This window comes from Salvia hispanica, chromosome 5 (genome assembly GCF_023119035.1).
Source record: "Salvia hispanica cultivar TCC Black 2014 chromosome 5, UniMelb_Shisp_WGS_1.0, whole genome shotgun sequence".
NCBI lineage: Eukaryota > Viridiplantae > Streptophyta > Magnoliopsida > Lamiales > Lamiaceae > Salvia > Salvia hispanica.
The window spans coordinates 16,595,255-16,611,450 of NC_062969.1; the positions used below are offsets into that span (position 1 = coordinate 16,595,255).

The 16,196-nt window shown below is 36.3% G+C and overlaps 1 protein-coding gene across 1 annotated transcript; it reads right to left on the minus strand.

The window, feature by feature from the left end:
- Nucleotides 1–8,604: 8,604 nt before the first annotated feature.
- On the minus strand, nt 8,605–13,040 carry LOC125187020 (1-acyl-sn-glycerol-3-phosphate acyltransferase 2). The gene is made up of 11 exons (XM_048083526.1): nt 12,709–13,040; nt 12,422–12,544; nt 11,748–11,787; nt 11,575–11,648; nt 11,402–11,461; nt 11,132–11,209; nt 10,373–10,531; nt 9,789–9,914; nt 9,243–9,335; nt 9,068–9,151; nt 8,605–8,980 (listed from the first exon to the last, which is right to left on the minus strand). Exons 1-11 carry the CDS (start codon nt 12,790–12,792, stop codon nt 8,744–8,746), a joined length of 1,158 nt encoding a protein of 385 aa, XP_047939483.1. The 5' UTR covers nt 12,793–13,040; the 3' UTR covers nt 8,605–8,743.
- Between the last annotated feature and the right edge of the window lie 3,156 nt (nt 13,041–16,196).

A 16,196-nucleotide genomic window follows, 5' to 3' on the forward strand; every position in this document is an offset into this window, starting at 1 on the left:
GACATGGAGGGAATATAAAATTGGTAATTAGGACATTAATTAGTTTCGGCTAGTATTTTAGTTATGGACTTTTAATGTGATGGAATTTGTAGTACTATGTGTTTAAATAAATTATTTTTTATTTAAGTATATATTGTTTTATTATTCTTTTGTATTCTGTATATTAAAATTATTTAAGGTTTATATTTATAAATATATTTGTGAGATGTGATCAAATGCAAACTCTAATTACTGTACAAACTTCAAACTATGATCTGGATTATGAAAATCAACAAATGATAAAACGACGTCTACACAAAATGTCAACACAACATCTGTTGACACTGTGCTGACATTTTTTGTTGATGTAATTTTATCATCTGTTGACATTTTTCAACGTCCACATCATAATTTGAAGTTTGTACAATATATTAGTTTGCATTTTATCACTACCCTTTGTTTGCATTTACTAAACATTATATACATAGTTAGAATTGAATTGGTGTTGATTTTCTCTCTGAGATATATTCATATTTCTTTTTTATGCTTCTCAAAATAAATGTGTTTATATACTCTCATGATTCAATTTAATTTAACAAAAACGAATATATAAATTATGAAAACTAATTCAAACACTAGTATGATACAAAATTTAAAAGTCCTGATAGCAATATAATCAGAAGGAATATACGAGATACAATTCGCCTATTTTTAATGGACATTCGAATGTGACAAATTAATTTATTTTTAAGAGATAGAGAGAGGGAGTATGTTATTTAAAGTTGTTAATTAATTGGTAGATACTATTGGATATCTTAAACACTCTAAATAGTTAATTAAGAGAAATCATATTCATAATATGATTCATAATGAATAAACACTACATATTAATGTTTTTTTATGAGTGAAGTACTAATAGCATCCACAATGGATGCCTTGCCTAGTGATTGCCACATCAACATGCTCCTTCTTTCTGCAATGATTTAGCCATAGTGTTCGCACTATCTATTAAACTCAATTTGCATTTAATTTTTAATATTATTATTTATTATTTTTGTTTTTAATTATAAAAATACTAAAATATATTATAAACACCACAAATTTTTAAAAAAACAACTACACTACCTAATTAAAAAAAAAACTACATCATATTTAACTAAAAAAAAGCTAAATTACTAAACTAAATTACTAGATTACTTAAAAAACCTTTTAAAAAAACTACATTACTAAATTAATAAACACCTAACTAGTCATCTAAGTTTAACCTCTGGCTCATATTCTTGATCATTCTCACAGTCCTCCGTCGGGCTTCCGGATCGGATTCCGTATGAAGGCTGTTTTGTGCGTCAAGTATAAACCTATACTTGCACACCTCGCAAAAACCATCGACCTCCTCGATCGCGGACGCCGAGCTGAGTAAACGAAAGGGGCCCAGCCTACTGGGGAGCCGATCCAGACGCGACTGCCTTCGTCTTCCCTTTGGCCTAGGCTTTGGCAGCCTTGGTGCCAATGGGACGTCTAAAAGTAGACGTAGGCGTGTCGGAATTCCCTTCGGGCTAAGCATTCAAATCCACAAGAGATGGGCCGCTGCTCGTGTAACCGCCAGTGGCGGTGTTCTTCATCCGCTTCGCAGCTGAGGATCCAACCGGTATCCCTCCGTTGAACTTCGCCTTGTCATTCGAGATCAGTCAAACATTGTACAACTTGAATTGCTCGTGCTCCGACTTGTACTCGGCCATCGACTTCTGGATGACATCCTCCATGCTCTCACCGCTGCCCTTTTGTCCTTGTTCTTCGTGTAGATATAGGCAAAGTTGTTGACGCGGACCTTGATCCGATCCCAACACTTGTGCAGCTGAATCTTGGTCCGCTTGTACGCCCAACTCGGTTTCACCGAGTTGAATCTAGCCTCAATGCGATCCCACATCCTGCATCGACCCAACACTGAGCCACCTTCAGGTACTCCTCCAACTCGTAGTCAGTACGCCTCGTTGCGTACTCTTCGTTGGGCTCGTTGGATGGGAGTGGGACTGGGACGGATGGCGCTTTTTCCTTCCGCGCCATCTTTTTCTTCCTCCTCGGCGGCTCAGGGGCAGGAGGTTGCCCACAACTGGGCTCCATGTCCTCAACACGATACGCGTTGGTGTTGAAGAATGGATCAAACTCAAAGTCAGAAACGAAAGTGGACCCTACAAATCCAGGAGTCTCGACCTGGTAGTCTTCGTGGCCGGGCCAATGGGCGTCATCGCTGCCAAACATCGGCATATCGTCGTCGACACCATGCGGGTTTGGGAATTGACTCGGATCCATTCTTGAAAGTGTAAAAGTGAGAAAAGAGAAGAGAAATAGAGTAGAGTAAATAATATTGTGTGTAAAGTGTATGGAAAGTGAATTAGGGTTTATAGGGTATTTATATTGGTTTAAAGAATAAAAATAAAATAAAATTACAAAATCGCCCGAGATCGGGCTCGGCCATAGCGTTGCAATGGGCGCCCGATCCTGCAATGGAAGCCCGAGGACGTCGGAGCCCGATCTCGGGCCATCGGGCGCGAGATAGGGCATCCATTGTGGATGCTCTAATGAACTAAACTAAGGTCAGCTTAAATGAATCGAGCGTATAAGGAAACTTAGTCCTAATTAACCTAACAAAAACTAGTTTAGCCCAAGGCCCCAATTCACCTCTAACTGGACATCCAAAGCATGTAGACACCCAAGTGCAAAGAGTTTTGTGTGCTTATTTTACCTGTATTATTTTCTCCATTCATTATTAAATTTGTCATTTTATTACTCACCTAATACTTGAATTAAAGAAGGGATTAAGATAGAAGATCTCAATGTTGAATTGTTGGTGGAGACGTGGAGTGACTAGAGTTTCATATAATCTACAATAACAGTTAAGTCTATTTTGTATAAAGAGGTAACTTAATGACCATTATATGGCTCATTTAGTTTGGTATCACTGAAAAAAAAATTATTATATAAATATTTATGTATAATAATGAGAAATAAAGCTCGAGTAAAGTGCTTTTTTTCTCAAGTGAATTGTCTGGGTTTGATCTCATTTAGCCTATATTACTTTTTAACTTTTGTTGCATATTCTTTTTTTTTTGGTACAAAACCGCCGGCAATGTAGTGCAAGATGTTGTTAATGCTACTATTAATTCGTCGTATATATGGGATCATTAAGAGGTGTTGAGGTTAACAAAAAAACATGAGATTGTTGAATGTTGATTCTAATATTGACATTTCAAAATTAAGAGAATTTTCTGAATAGCTAATAGGTGTTGGCGATGGTGTTATTGGTGATTGTAGTGATGGATGTGGACAAGTTGTTATCCTGACAGATTTGTTGTTGGACTGTAATGGTGATCCTTTGCGGAGTATTGTTTCTTCAACGTATCCAACATACGAACAAAATGTTGAGGATGTGTCTTATTTAGAAGAACGAGCTATATTAGCGTCGACTTAAGTTGTTGAAATGATAAATCAGTATATGATGGCTCAAAGTGGTTTGGAGGATCAAACTTATTTAAGTGGTGATAGTGCATTGCAATGTAGTGCACGTTCTGGTATTTTAGATGAGATTCATACTTTGGAATTGTTGAATGGGATACGATGTTCTGCTATTCCAAATTATGAATTACATCTTAAGATAGACACTCCAGTGATGTTGTTGAGAAATATTGATCATAATGTTGGATTGTGTAATGGTACTAGGTTGGTCATTACTAGACTTGAAAATTATATTTTGGAAGCAAAAGTTCTTACAGGTCGTTGTGCTGGAGATTTTCTTTTGGTGCCTCGATTATGCCTAATCCCTTCAAATATCAGGTTGCCTTTTAAGTTTCAACAACGACAATTTCCATTGTTTGTATCTTATGCGATGACCATTAATAAGAGTCCTTATCTCAGGTTGGTTTATTTTTGAAAAAATCAGTTTTTAGCCATGGTCAACTTTATGTGGCTATTTCAAGGGTTACAAGTCGTAAGAGTTTGAAAATTTTAGTATGTGGAAATGAAGAGGAACTTTGTGATGTTACTGACAATGTAGTGTACAAAGAAGTTTTTCCTAATGTATAATATATTTTACATTTGTTTTATTGTAATTACCTATGTATATTTTACAATGAAGTCATGTGTTCGTCATGTTTTGTGTAGTCATCTTTAGGTTATGTTGTGTCATTGGCTTCCATTAGGAAATGGAATTCAAACAAGATGAGTTGCAAGGAAGTATGTAGTATTGTATGTTTATGTTTTTTTAACATAATAGGTTGTATCACCAAATAACGTGCCTAAAGAGATTGAGGATTGTGTTGTTGGAAAGATATTTCTCTTTAAGGTTGCTCTTAGGAATGAGGATGAGTTTCTTCATCTAAAGCCTTATAATGTGAATAAAGTTGTTCCTGATGTTGCTCTAATTGAGAAATATTATGTCAATTTGGTGGCAAATCTTGAAGCAAGTAAAACTGCAGCAACTTATGAAGACATGTATTCTAATGAGTGCAACATCATCTCTTAAATAGTTGACTTGAGAAGTGATGTTGAGTCTTTGAAGGTATTTTATATATTTGAAATTTGTATATTATATTATTGTTGAGATATTAATCTTACTTTCATATTCTAATATTAGGTGTTTGACGATAAGTTTTTATCTCCTTCTAGCAGTAGTGTGAAGAATTGTTTGGTGGTGAATTTAGATGATGTTTCAATGAATGGTGGCATGAAGGAGAATGTGGTTATGGATATGGATGTGCCTTCTACAAACTATGTCATGAAGGATGATCTGGTGATCAATTTGGATGTGTTCCTTAATGTATGTCCATCAGTTGAGAGAAAGAAAAGTGAGATGCTGAAAAAATAAGAAATTGAGACCACTCATGGGATTAAGCGCAAGTTGGTTCGTGATTTTGAAGGAAGTGTGAAAGATTCCAAGAATAAAAAGTTGGTTGATGTGAAACTGGAGCCCACAGATTGATGCTGGTGTTGGTGAAGGACATCTCATCTTTATTTTGTTGTTTTTGTTATTAGAGTTGCAAGTATGTTTATTGTATGTTTACGTATGTTGGTTGTGTCATGGATTACTTATCTTTAGGTTCTATTTTGTTATTGACTTCCGTTGGGAAATGGAAGTCAAGAAAGATGAGTAAGTTTGCTTTTAGAAAACCATATAGTATTAGGGAATATGTTGGATTCAATGTTAGTATTCCTTTTGCATAACATATTTTGACCTATGCAGATTGATTACTAATGATGTACATATTCTATGGCAAGTTAAAAGCTAGATGGAACTTTAGAGGATATGTATTACACCTTATACCATGATATTTCGGATGCTGTTGTTTTCCTAATTTTAATACGTATAGCTGCTTAATCATAGTTTAAGAAGTTTCTCTGGATAATCTTTAGTTAAGAGTTGAGAAAACTATAATAATTTTGTTAGATTTTGAGAATGAGTGAAGAAGGGGCTACTGAATTGATGTTCTAGTATTGGAGTATTGCTCTAAGTCTCTCAACATTTAAGAACCGGTTCTTGTTTTTCCTGGATTAGAGAATGTGTAAAGGTATCAAGGCAGTGATTTTCCCAAATACTAAACTTTTGGTCAATTAGTGATGAGCTAAAGTTGCATTTACGAGCTATACATTTTTCTTCTTGAATGTAGATATGCACATCATCAATTCGACAGGTCTATGTCTATATTTGCTCATTAAATATATGCGTTTTTGGATTTAATTTATGATTCCAGGATCGGTGTCGTTTTGTTGGCGGGGTTTGAAGCGCTGTCGTTTTACGCACAACAGAGGATATGTCCCCGTAGTGATATATAAGCACATTTTATTTAATCATTTTAATAAGTATATAGAACATGTTATCTTGAAAGTTTCAATAATATTAATTTTATTGCATTGTGTCTTATACAGAGAGTATAAGTACAATCCGTGTCAATCACTATTTTTTATGTAATGAAACTATACTGAATTTGAATTATATATATCAATTCAAATATTCTCTCTGTTAAATATTTTTTTCATCCACTAATTTGAATATTCTAAAATTTTATAATAACAATTGTAAAATAAATGGTTATTATAAACTCAAAGTTATGTACTAATGCAATTGTTATAAAAAGTTCGTCAGCAGCGCAACGCGCCGGGGGCTGACTAGTATTTATATATAATGATGAGAAATAAAGCTCGAGCAAAGTGCTCTTTTTCTCAAGTGAATTGTCTGGGTTTAATCTCATTGAGCCTATATTACTTTTTCTCTCTTGTTGCATATTCGTTTTTATGGTACAAAACTGCGGGCAACGTACAGAAAGAGAAACTAACGAATATAAGAAACACCTAATCTATCATGAAGTAACCAACTGCTAATACCCACAAGTGGATTTTCTAAAACACGAACCCCTTTAGGAAAGCTATATGCATTATGTGACAAAAAATCAAATGCTAAGTTACCTTCTCTGTGCACATGACGGACCACAACAGATTCAAAATTTTTGAGTAAGTGTCGTACTTGTGTACTATGGAGCAACTATTGACAGAGATATCAAAATGTCCTAGAATCATGGCGACTCCAACAAGGCTATCACTCTCCACTTCTAGCTTATTTATTCCTTGAGACTTTGCCAACTGTAATGCTAGAATAAACATCAAACTTCTGCTGTCAAAATGGAACACATTCCAATGTTGACAACAAACCCAAACTTCCATGTCCCGAGCTCATCACGAAATAAACCCCCCCCCCCCCCCCCCCAAATGCTCTTCCCGAGTCTCCTCAAAGAGAGACATTTATATTCATTTAAGAGTGTCACTCAATGGAGGTCTCCAGCTTATCAACACAAGCGATCGCGAGGCTCCCATCCTTATACCTTCTGTCGAGTGATTCTCCTCTATGTACTTAGCCATATGGATAATCAGTCTCGTAATCATCTGAGCATACTTTTTCCTCTTTGAAAACAATTGTTGCATATTCTTTAATTCTCTTTGAACCCATTTCTTGTTCGATTTGCAAGTGAATCGAAAAATGCTCTTTTTGTCCAACTATGTGAAAGTAACAACCTTAGCCTAGTGCTGAAATGCTCTTTTCTCAAGTTAACCATCTAGGCTCAATTCGTACTTATATTCTTATTTTTAAAACAGTCAATAATTTAATTATTTATAATATATTTAATATGTTATACTCCCCCGTCCACGATTAAGAGTCACACTTTTCTATTTCGGTCCGTCCCCAATTAAGAGAAACACTTCATTTTTACCATGAATAGTAAGTAGGTCTTACATTCCACTAACTCAATTCACTCACATTTTATTATAAAACTAATATAAAAAATGGGTCTCACATTCCACTAACTTTTTCAACCAACTTTTTTTTACATTTCTTAAAACCCATGCTCGGTCAAAGTGTGACTCCTAATCGGGGACGGAGGGAGTATTATCTAGTGTAAACTTTTTTATGCATTTTATTTTTAAAATAATTGCTGATTTGCTTCTCTTATAAAGGATTATGAATTTATTTATAAATAAGCAAGCATCTTTTACTAAGTATTGTATTTCTATTATAAAATATTTTAATGCATTTAATTTTAGTAAGTATCTTCTTTGCTTTAATCCGCATTAATTTTTTTTTCTCTGTTATTTAAAATAGAAACTTTGCTCAAATAAGCCAAAAAATTGTTAACAAATAAAGATAACGATGATGTAAATGCTCAAATGAGCATCTCCAACCATTTACACTAAAACTCAAATCTACTTTAGTGTAAATGTCACTCAAATTCATTTTAGTGTAAATGTCACATCAAATTTGATTTTACTCCAGCTATTTACACAAAACTCAAACTTATATTATTCCTTTTTTACTAAAAAAATGATTTTAGTTTAGTGTAGACCTAAAAATAAGTCATTATTATTCAAACACTGAAAATGAAATTAATTTTGGAGTACTATTAGAGCTAATTACCTATCACATTTTAAGTTTCAGTGTACATTGAAAATTGTGTCCAATGGTCTAATATATAAATCTAAGAATCTTGATTTTAAAGTAGAAGTTATCTAAGTAGTAATACTTGAAAGTAATGTATCTACTTTTTATATATAATGAAGAGTCTTAATTAACAAAATAATATAAGTAGTAATACTTGAAAGTAATGTATCTACTCTTTATATATAATGAAGAGTCTTAATTAACAAAATAATAGTATAGAGATTTTGATTTAGAGAACAAATTAATGTAAACAAAAAAATTGGTCAAATTTTTAAAACTCTAAAAATTGTTATAAATATATATCGCACTCCAAACCTAGAATTGATACAATTTTTTTATTGACAAATAAACATATACTTTAAAAGTGGCCCCACGGTGGACTCGAATCTACAACCTTTAGTCAGGGCATCAACCACTCTACCACTTGACCAATAATACAATTCTAGTGTACCATTAAATACAAATAGGACGTAAATTAATTGTACTACTAAAATATTTTGAATTAAAAACAAAAACAGATTTATCATTTGTATAAAATTGATTAATTTCCGAGCAGAAAAGATGACTTCTTATGCAAAAATCTGTTCAAATACCCGTCATCCATAATTATCAACCAAATTTAATAAATAATAGTATTAAAACAATTTTAAAAAAATAAGCAACTTAATTATCAAACATTCAAATACTTTTTGAATTTTTCAATTTGATAAACGTATGCATTCCAACCCCATCCAACGAGGAACTCTAAACTAAAAGAACTTAACACAAAATGATACACAACACTTACTGTTGTTTTTCTTGTCTAGACTGCGAAGAGCTCTTCCCATTTGCAGATGGCGCAACCTTTGCAGGGGTGGATCTCTCCGACTGTGAGAACTGAATCAAGACTTGCATGAGAACAGTGACAACTCCCAAAGAAATGGCCGAAAATGTGATGCCTTTCCATGAGGAGAAGAGAGAGAAACACTGGATAATTTTCAAAGCCCCCAAGATGAGTAAAACTCCCCAAGAAGTAACAACCTGTTGTTACAGTATTTGATTATTCGTGATTGATCAAGAGGAAAGGTATGATTAGCTAAGGGAGAGGGGAGTGGAGAAGTAACGTACCAGAAGGGACTTAACTGGGCGCCCAATGTCTTGCCGGTGCTCACCAAAGGAATTTTCAGAGATATGCTTGTCTAATAGAGCGTCCTGGTTGGATACATAGGCACAGTTTATGAGGTTTTTTCACTGACTATGGAAAAGTATGAAGAGTTAGTATCGATAGGTAAACATGGTGCACCTTGGCAACAAAGGCATCCTTGCACCACTGAGAAACATCTTCGTTTGTTGTTGGCAGATCCCTCATTAAGTGTCTCTTAAGGTGGACATGCACCTTAACAATAATAAAATATTAGCATCTATATGATATAAAAGAGAATAGAATCTAAACATTCTTATCAGCATTTCCAGTGGTAGGATTTTATTTTTGAAAAACCAACTAAAGTTATGAACAGAATTCTACTCAATGAAATTTCACTGCAGATTGGTATTCCTACATCCAACAATATAGTATTCTGTAATTTAATCTGGAAAGGAGACCATTCGCCGTTCTGTTTTTAAAACTTAATTTTCTTGTTTTCGATAACTTTATTTGCTGCCCATCTGGATGGCACAGTGCAATATCTGCAAGTATATGCCACTAGTTTATCGGAAGCATAAAGTTCTAAATCTTTAAAGGTTGTCTAAGAATTGATACCACAGGGAAGCTGCAAAAAGTCTTACCAGTTACATCAAATTATACATAATTGACTAATCTGATACTGAGTGATAAGATTTGTAGGCTTACCACAGATGATTTCCCTCTAAATAGTCGCAGTATGGTTGGTGTAGGAGAACTTCTGGGAATAGCAATAGTTGCATCATAAATTGCTGGGACAAATGAACGCATATGACTTACTGAAGCAACAAAACCCTGAAAATAGAAATTGTAGACAAGTCAATGCTGCGCAGTATATTAGAAAATTTGTGCTCTTGAGAAACAGTTAAGCTTGACCAGAAATGTCAAAAAAAAAAAGAGGCCTAAAATTTTCACATATGTTCATCATTCAGCATAGTTTTGACTAAAATTCAATTGCAGTGATCATAGTGGTATTTTGATAAAATTGCAAAGTTTTGTGAGTGAGTAGCATTTCAAAAAACTTTAGGAGGGTAAGTCCAATTTTGGCAGATGTGGGAGCAAGTTAAATTTTCTTCTTTTTCTTGGATAAGATATAACATCATATAGTAAGATTTAGGTGCTTATAAACTCTTTTCCTATAAGCTTAGTCAACCACCCTCAGGTTTACTCAATAATCAAAACTAACAAAAAAAAAATTACTAAAATTGAGCTTGATAATGGCCATGAATCCTAGAAGCAAGTCAATTTGGAACCTTAGTACGAGGAATCAACACATTTCTTGGAACAGGTAGCCCAGTTGAGGATGCGTAGTCTTGAGCTGCTAAAAGTTTTGCCTGTGTGAAACGAGTACCCTCAACAAAGAGAGCTAGCCAAAATGGTCGAGGGAAATCCCTCAGCTGTTGCAGTCCCACCTGAAATAGATATTAGTTGAATTAGTATTGCATTCAATGTTTAGCCAAATCAGCCAGAAAACAAGCAAAAGATCAGTGTATACTTTAGCAAAAGGTAGTGTATACTTTAGCAAAAGATTAGTGTGTACTTAAGCATAAAAAAGTGAGAATATTAATAAATAGGTCAAATTGTCAGAAAATAACCAAGTTTGGTCAAATTCTACTAATCTGGTATGAGTGGTCAATTATATCATAACCTTGATATTTTTCTGAATTGTCCCAAAGTTTGGATTTGGGGAATACTGTGTATGATGTGGCAGACGGAAAATATTATGTGGACAAAACAGTGGGCTACTTAAAGACGTCGTTTGATACACTCACCTAGTCACCCACGTCTTTAATTTTTACACATGTGTGCGCCACATCAATAATTTTAGACATGTAGCACACCGGAAATTTTCGTCATAAGATAATTGAGAAAATTATCAAAGTTGTAATATAATCGGGCAATTTTTTAAATTACAGGATTGACCATAAATTGACCAAATTTGGTGGTTTTCTGGCAATTCGCCCTAATAAATATACTACTGATGATAAAAAAAAAGTTTAAATGATAAATACCTTTAACGTGCTTTCATCTGTTGCCCAGCTTCTTTCAAGAAAGAGATACTCAGAAAACCACATGGACCATCCTATCACCTTCACATATCAAAGCATCAGCTCACATTTGACAGTCTTATTGCATATCACAATTGTGATACAAGCATACAAAGTTTTGAAAATCTCAAAACCCATAAAGTGTAGCATTCTGTTAGGTAAACGTGAACAAGATGGATGTAGGACATACTTCAGCTTTAATTCCACAACAACAGTTCCATATTTGTTACTTACCGGAAGAAACTTTGATGATTTCTTCATAACTGCTAACGAGCTACCTAGGCAACCAGCTCGCTGTCATTAAAAGGTTCAAAAGTCAATTAGCTGGTAATAAACTAGAGATCAGGAAAGTTTTTGTTATCAAAGCAAAGAAAGACTCATTGATAGGCATCACGCAGGAGACTAACCTGAGCCAAAACCCATCCAACAAGCCAATCAATGTCACTTTTATGATTACATATGAGAAGTGCATGCTCTTTACCTGGAACATACAGCAGGAAAAGTATACATCAAAAATCTCGAGCAAGGGGTATAATAAAAGAAAACGCACATACGTCTAACATATGTTCTCCTGCCTTACCCATTAAATTAAAGGTCTCAGTGTGAGTGTACAATTCAATCTGCAACCAAAATCACAGTGCAGCATGAGACAAATGATTCAGAAGAAAACATTAAAACAAAATCAAAGCTATGACTCCTTTTCTATTTCCTATAACCTCTTCAATAGCAACAAATGATGCAGTATGGCATGTTTAACTGTATTATCCCAAGCTGACACTAATAATTCACATTTATCTAAATATCAATTCACTACAAAGCTAAAGAAATGCAACTTAGGATACTAACAATGCACCAAACTATTGACTTCACACTCATAATTCATATAGGGACTGTTCGGTTTGAAAGATTGTATCTCGAGATTAAACATGTAGTGTGTTTGGTTCATGAGATTGAATCACACAACTCAATCCTAGATGGATAATCATGGAATATTTATTTAGCCAACCTCATCCAACTAAAATAGTCTCACAATTCAATCCTAGATTATATCTTGGTACTCCATTTTATCTAGGAAACCGAATACTACCATAGAGCATATACAATTGCTGATAATCCAGCTCGAAATATGACACATTCAGATATAGGAGATCGATCAATAAAGTGAAAACAGGCTAACATTTTCTGGTAACTGTATAAACATCTAAAAAGTGCTGCTAACTAGAGAGCAATGAGGGGCTAATTCAATAGTTTCACCTTAACACCAGCCCACCAGTCAACCAGCCACACGAGCTCGAGCCACAGTAGCTCAGCCACCTCCTTATTTATCCTCCTATAAGTGCTCTTCGATAGCGGTCTTATTAGCACAAAACATACCGCCTGCAAATTTCCAGATGTACATATGCTTCATGAACTAAATAGGAAACGACAATGCAAAAATTGACCTAAAATCACAGAAGCTAAACGGTAACACAAAAAATTGAACGGAAAAATTAAGTTGATAAATCGAATAAAAGAAGAAGTGAACATAACAACGCCCAGACCTGAATTGAATTGACGATGAGGCCGGAAATGAAGAAGAACACTGCTAAGGGCACAATCACTATTGCCGTCGGCGCAATCGTCATAGTTGGTGCAAATTGGGGGAGGAAAATGAAGAAAAATGAGTTTAATTGATGAGATACGGCACGGAAGTCCAGCAAATATACGCGGGTGAAAATTTCTAGGAAGATATGCAAAAACAAACAATGTGGCAGGTTTCAATTAATGAAACAGATGAGAGGTGACAACATCAATATGAACATGCAACTAGTGGAAGAGTACAAATAATACATTTAGTGAGAGAGGGAAATAGAGGTGATATTAATGGCGGAAATGGTGAAGAGGTAGGCCTAACTCAGTAGAGTTGCACCGCGGCTCCCTATAGTGACTTGGATGGGCGGACGTGGCGCGGGGGCGCCCACGAGAGCGCCACTCGCGTGGCTAGGCCGCGGCGGTCCTATTGCAGCGGCCACGGGCCGCGGCTCTTCTAATTTCTAATTTTTTTTTTAATTTTCGAAAATATTTCTATATATACCTAAAATTCAACTCTTATTTTTACTCTACTCTCACACACAATTTACCCTATTCCCTTCAATTTTAATTTTTGTGAAATGCAAGGCGGAGACGATCCCGGCTATGGAGATTCGGGACAGGGGAGCTTTCCACCTCCCCAACTTTGGAGACCAAGTCCCACCCCTCCTCCATCCCAGATGTGGAGTCCGCCATCGCTGGCGCCATGGCAACAAACACCCCAAAACCGGGGTCAGTCCCCGGCTTATCAGCAGAGATATGCGAGTCGTACCCAACCGGGGACGGGCGACTACCGACCCAACATGGACGCGATAAACTTCCCGTCCCAATTCCAATCCTCTCCATTCCAGAGCAGTCAATCTCCGCTTGATGAATCTGATAGATTCACATGGGAACAATTGATGGGGTCCCCTGAGACCCCGACGCCCGGTCGTGTAGAGACGGGGAGAGGAAGCGGTGGAAGAAGCGGCAGCGGCGGCGGCAGCGGCGGGCGAGGCGGAGGATCCGCGCAAGGTGGCGGCGGCGGGCAGGAAAGCGGCTGCGGTGGTGGCGGAGAAGGCGATGGCGGTGGTGGTCGACGAGGGTTTCTGTACACGGACAATGAGTCCGTTGCTATTGCTAGGTCATGGGACGCGGTGACGACAGATGCTATAGCTGGCACGGATCAGACCGACTTATGCTTCTGGCGGAAAGTCCTGGTGGTGTACAATCAATTCAAACCGTCGGGGAGCGTCAACCGTACACCCGATCAGATCCGAAAGAAGTTCGGCAGGTTCACTACAGCTCTCCGGAAGTTCATGGTATATACAAGAACCAATTGCGCACTGCTGAGAGTGGCCGCAACGAAGCCGACGTAAAATCCTTGTCGATGCAGTTGTTCAATGTGCAAGAGGGCAAGAAGTTTACCTACTGGGCAGAATTCCTCGTTCTACGGGACTCCCCGAAATACATAGCCATCTGCGAGAACGCGTCTGATTCTGGGCCGAGGCGTCCAAGACGGGGCAGGGCCGACAACTACAGCAGTAGTAGTGGCGGTTCAAGGACCTTCGACCTTAACGACGAGGTTATGGAGGAGCCCCCCTCGTCACTATCCCGGCGTCCACGGCCCTTGGGTCAACAGTCCGCAATCAAAGCCGCTAGATCCGCCTCCGCCGCTGCCTCCCAACACTCTGCTGCGGGCCCGTCTGCATCCGCCCCCAGATCGGCCCAAGCGGCATTGAAAAACAACCTGGAGGTGCAGATGATGAAGGAACTCAAGGACACTCTGACTTTGTATGAGAAGTCGACCGACCCGCCTACCAAGAGGATGTACTGCAACCTTATAGTGAGGCTGAGGATGTTGTTGGGGTGGGGGGGCACGGCGGCGGCGGCGACGGGACCTCAGAGCGGTGGCGGTGGTGGTGACGGTGATGGCGTTAGGCGGTGACGATGCAACGGGTGAAGAAGAAGCGGCGGATTCTGATGATGACACCGAGTAGTCGGCGATGGCGGTGTTTTTTTTAGTTTTTGTTTCAGTGTTTTAAAACAATTTTCCTTGTATAATTTTACCCCGTTCTATAATACAACGAAGATTTGGTTTTCGATTTAGTTTTCACTAAATTATGCATTTTATTTAATTATTATAGTCTAGCAATTTTTATTGTAGTAAAATTAAAATATAAACAAAATGGAAAAAAAATAAATGATTGTATGGTTTGGGCATGTCCACTGTAGTGGAAAACATGGGCGTTAGTGGCCCGCCCACGATTTTGTGGCCTGGCCACACTTTGTGGCTTGGTGGCCAACTATAGTGGACACTCTAATCAACTCCCTCAGTCACTCCGTCACCCAAACTATTTAAGAAATGTGTAAAAAATAAATTTAAAAAGTTGATAACACGTGGATTTTACTTTAATACTCCCTCCGTCTCAAGATAAACGACTCACATTCCTTTTTGGGACGTTCCAGGATAAGTGAGTTATTTCCTTTTTTGGTATTCTTTCTCTTAGTTTTTTTCTCTACTTTATTAACTCTAACAAAATCTTATTTCCTTAAATTTTGTGCCGAAAAGTTTTTGCTCACTTATTTTGGGACAGAGAGAGTATTAAGTTTAGAGGGATCATCTTTTTTGGTCCACGAACTTTGCCAAAGTGTTATTTTAGGTCCGTGAACTTTGAAAATATCATTTGAGGTCCATCAACTATGGGTTAATATCATTTGAAGTACTTTTTTACTATTTTCAAGTTTTTCTGGACAAAAATACCCTCGATAGTCAATACCTTAAAGGGTATATATTTTTAATAAACTTATCATATACTCATATTTTTTATAAATATCTTTACAATATAATTTGACCTTCAATATTGTCTCTTAATTTTGTGACATGCAAGTAAAATTGCTTCTTCAATTTTTTATATTAAAATTGAATAAAGAACTTTTCTTTAATAATAAAAAATTGAATAATAATCTTTTCTTGCATGTCACAAAATTAAGTGATAATATTGAATGTCAAATTACATCTAGAAAATTCATCAAAAATATATAGTAAAGATATTTATAAAAAATATGAGTGTATGATAAGTTTGTTAAATATACCCTCAAAGATATTGAGGGTATTTTCGTCCAAAAAACTTGGAAATAGTAAAAAAGTACTTCAAATGATATTAATCCATAGTTGATGGACCTCAAATGATATTTTCAAAGTTTACGGACCTAAAATGATACTTTGGTAAAGTTCGTGGACAAAAAAAGATGTTCCCTCTTAATTTTATAATATAATAGGAGGAAGAATGAGTTAGTTAAACGTAAGATAAATTACCAAAAATAGCAAAATTAAAGTGAGATAATTAATAAAGAGCGGACCAAATTAAAAAACTGGAACACAAATGGAGAACGGAGGGAGTACTCCATTTTTCCCTTTGACATTGACATGCACCGGTTTAAATGTGAAATTAGTAAGCTATGAAAGAGATAGAAAAAA

Bases quoted from the DNA above. Each gene is read 5' to 3' on its own strand.
- LOC125187020 (XM_048083526.1), bottom strand. From the start codon at position 12,792: ATGACGATTGCGCCGACGGCAATAGTGATTGTGCCCTTAGCAGTGTTC. The intron at 11,649-11,747 runs GTAAGGCAGGAG...TGTATGTTCCAG, and splicing joins TGAGACCTTTAATTTAATGG to GTAAAGAGCATGCACTTCTC. The intron at 9,915-10,372 runs GTTCCAAATTGA...TTCTATTTTCAG, and splicing joins TGTTGATTCCTCGTACTAAG to GGTTTTGTTGCTTCAGTAAG.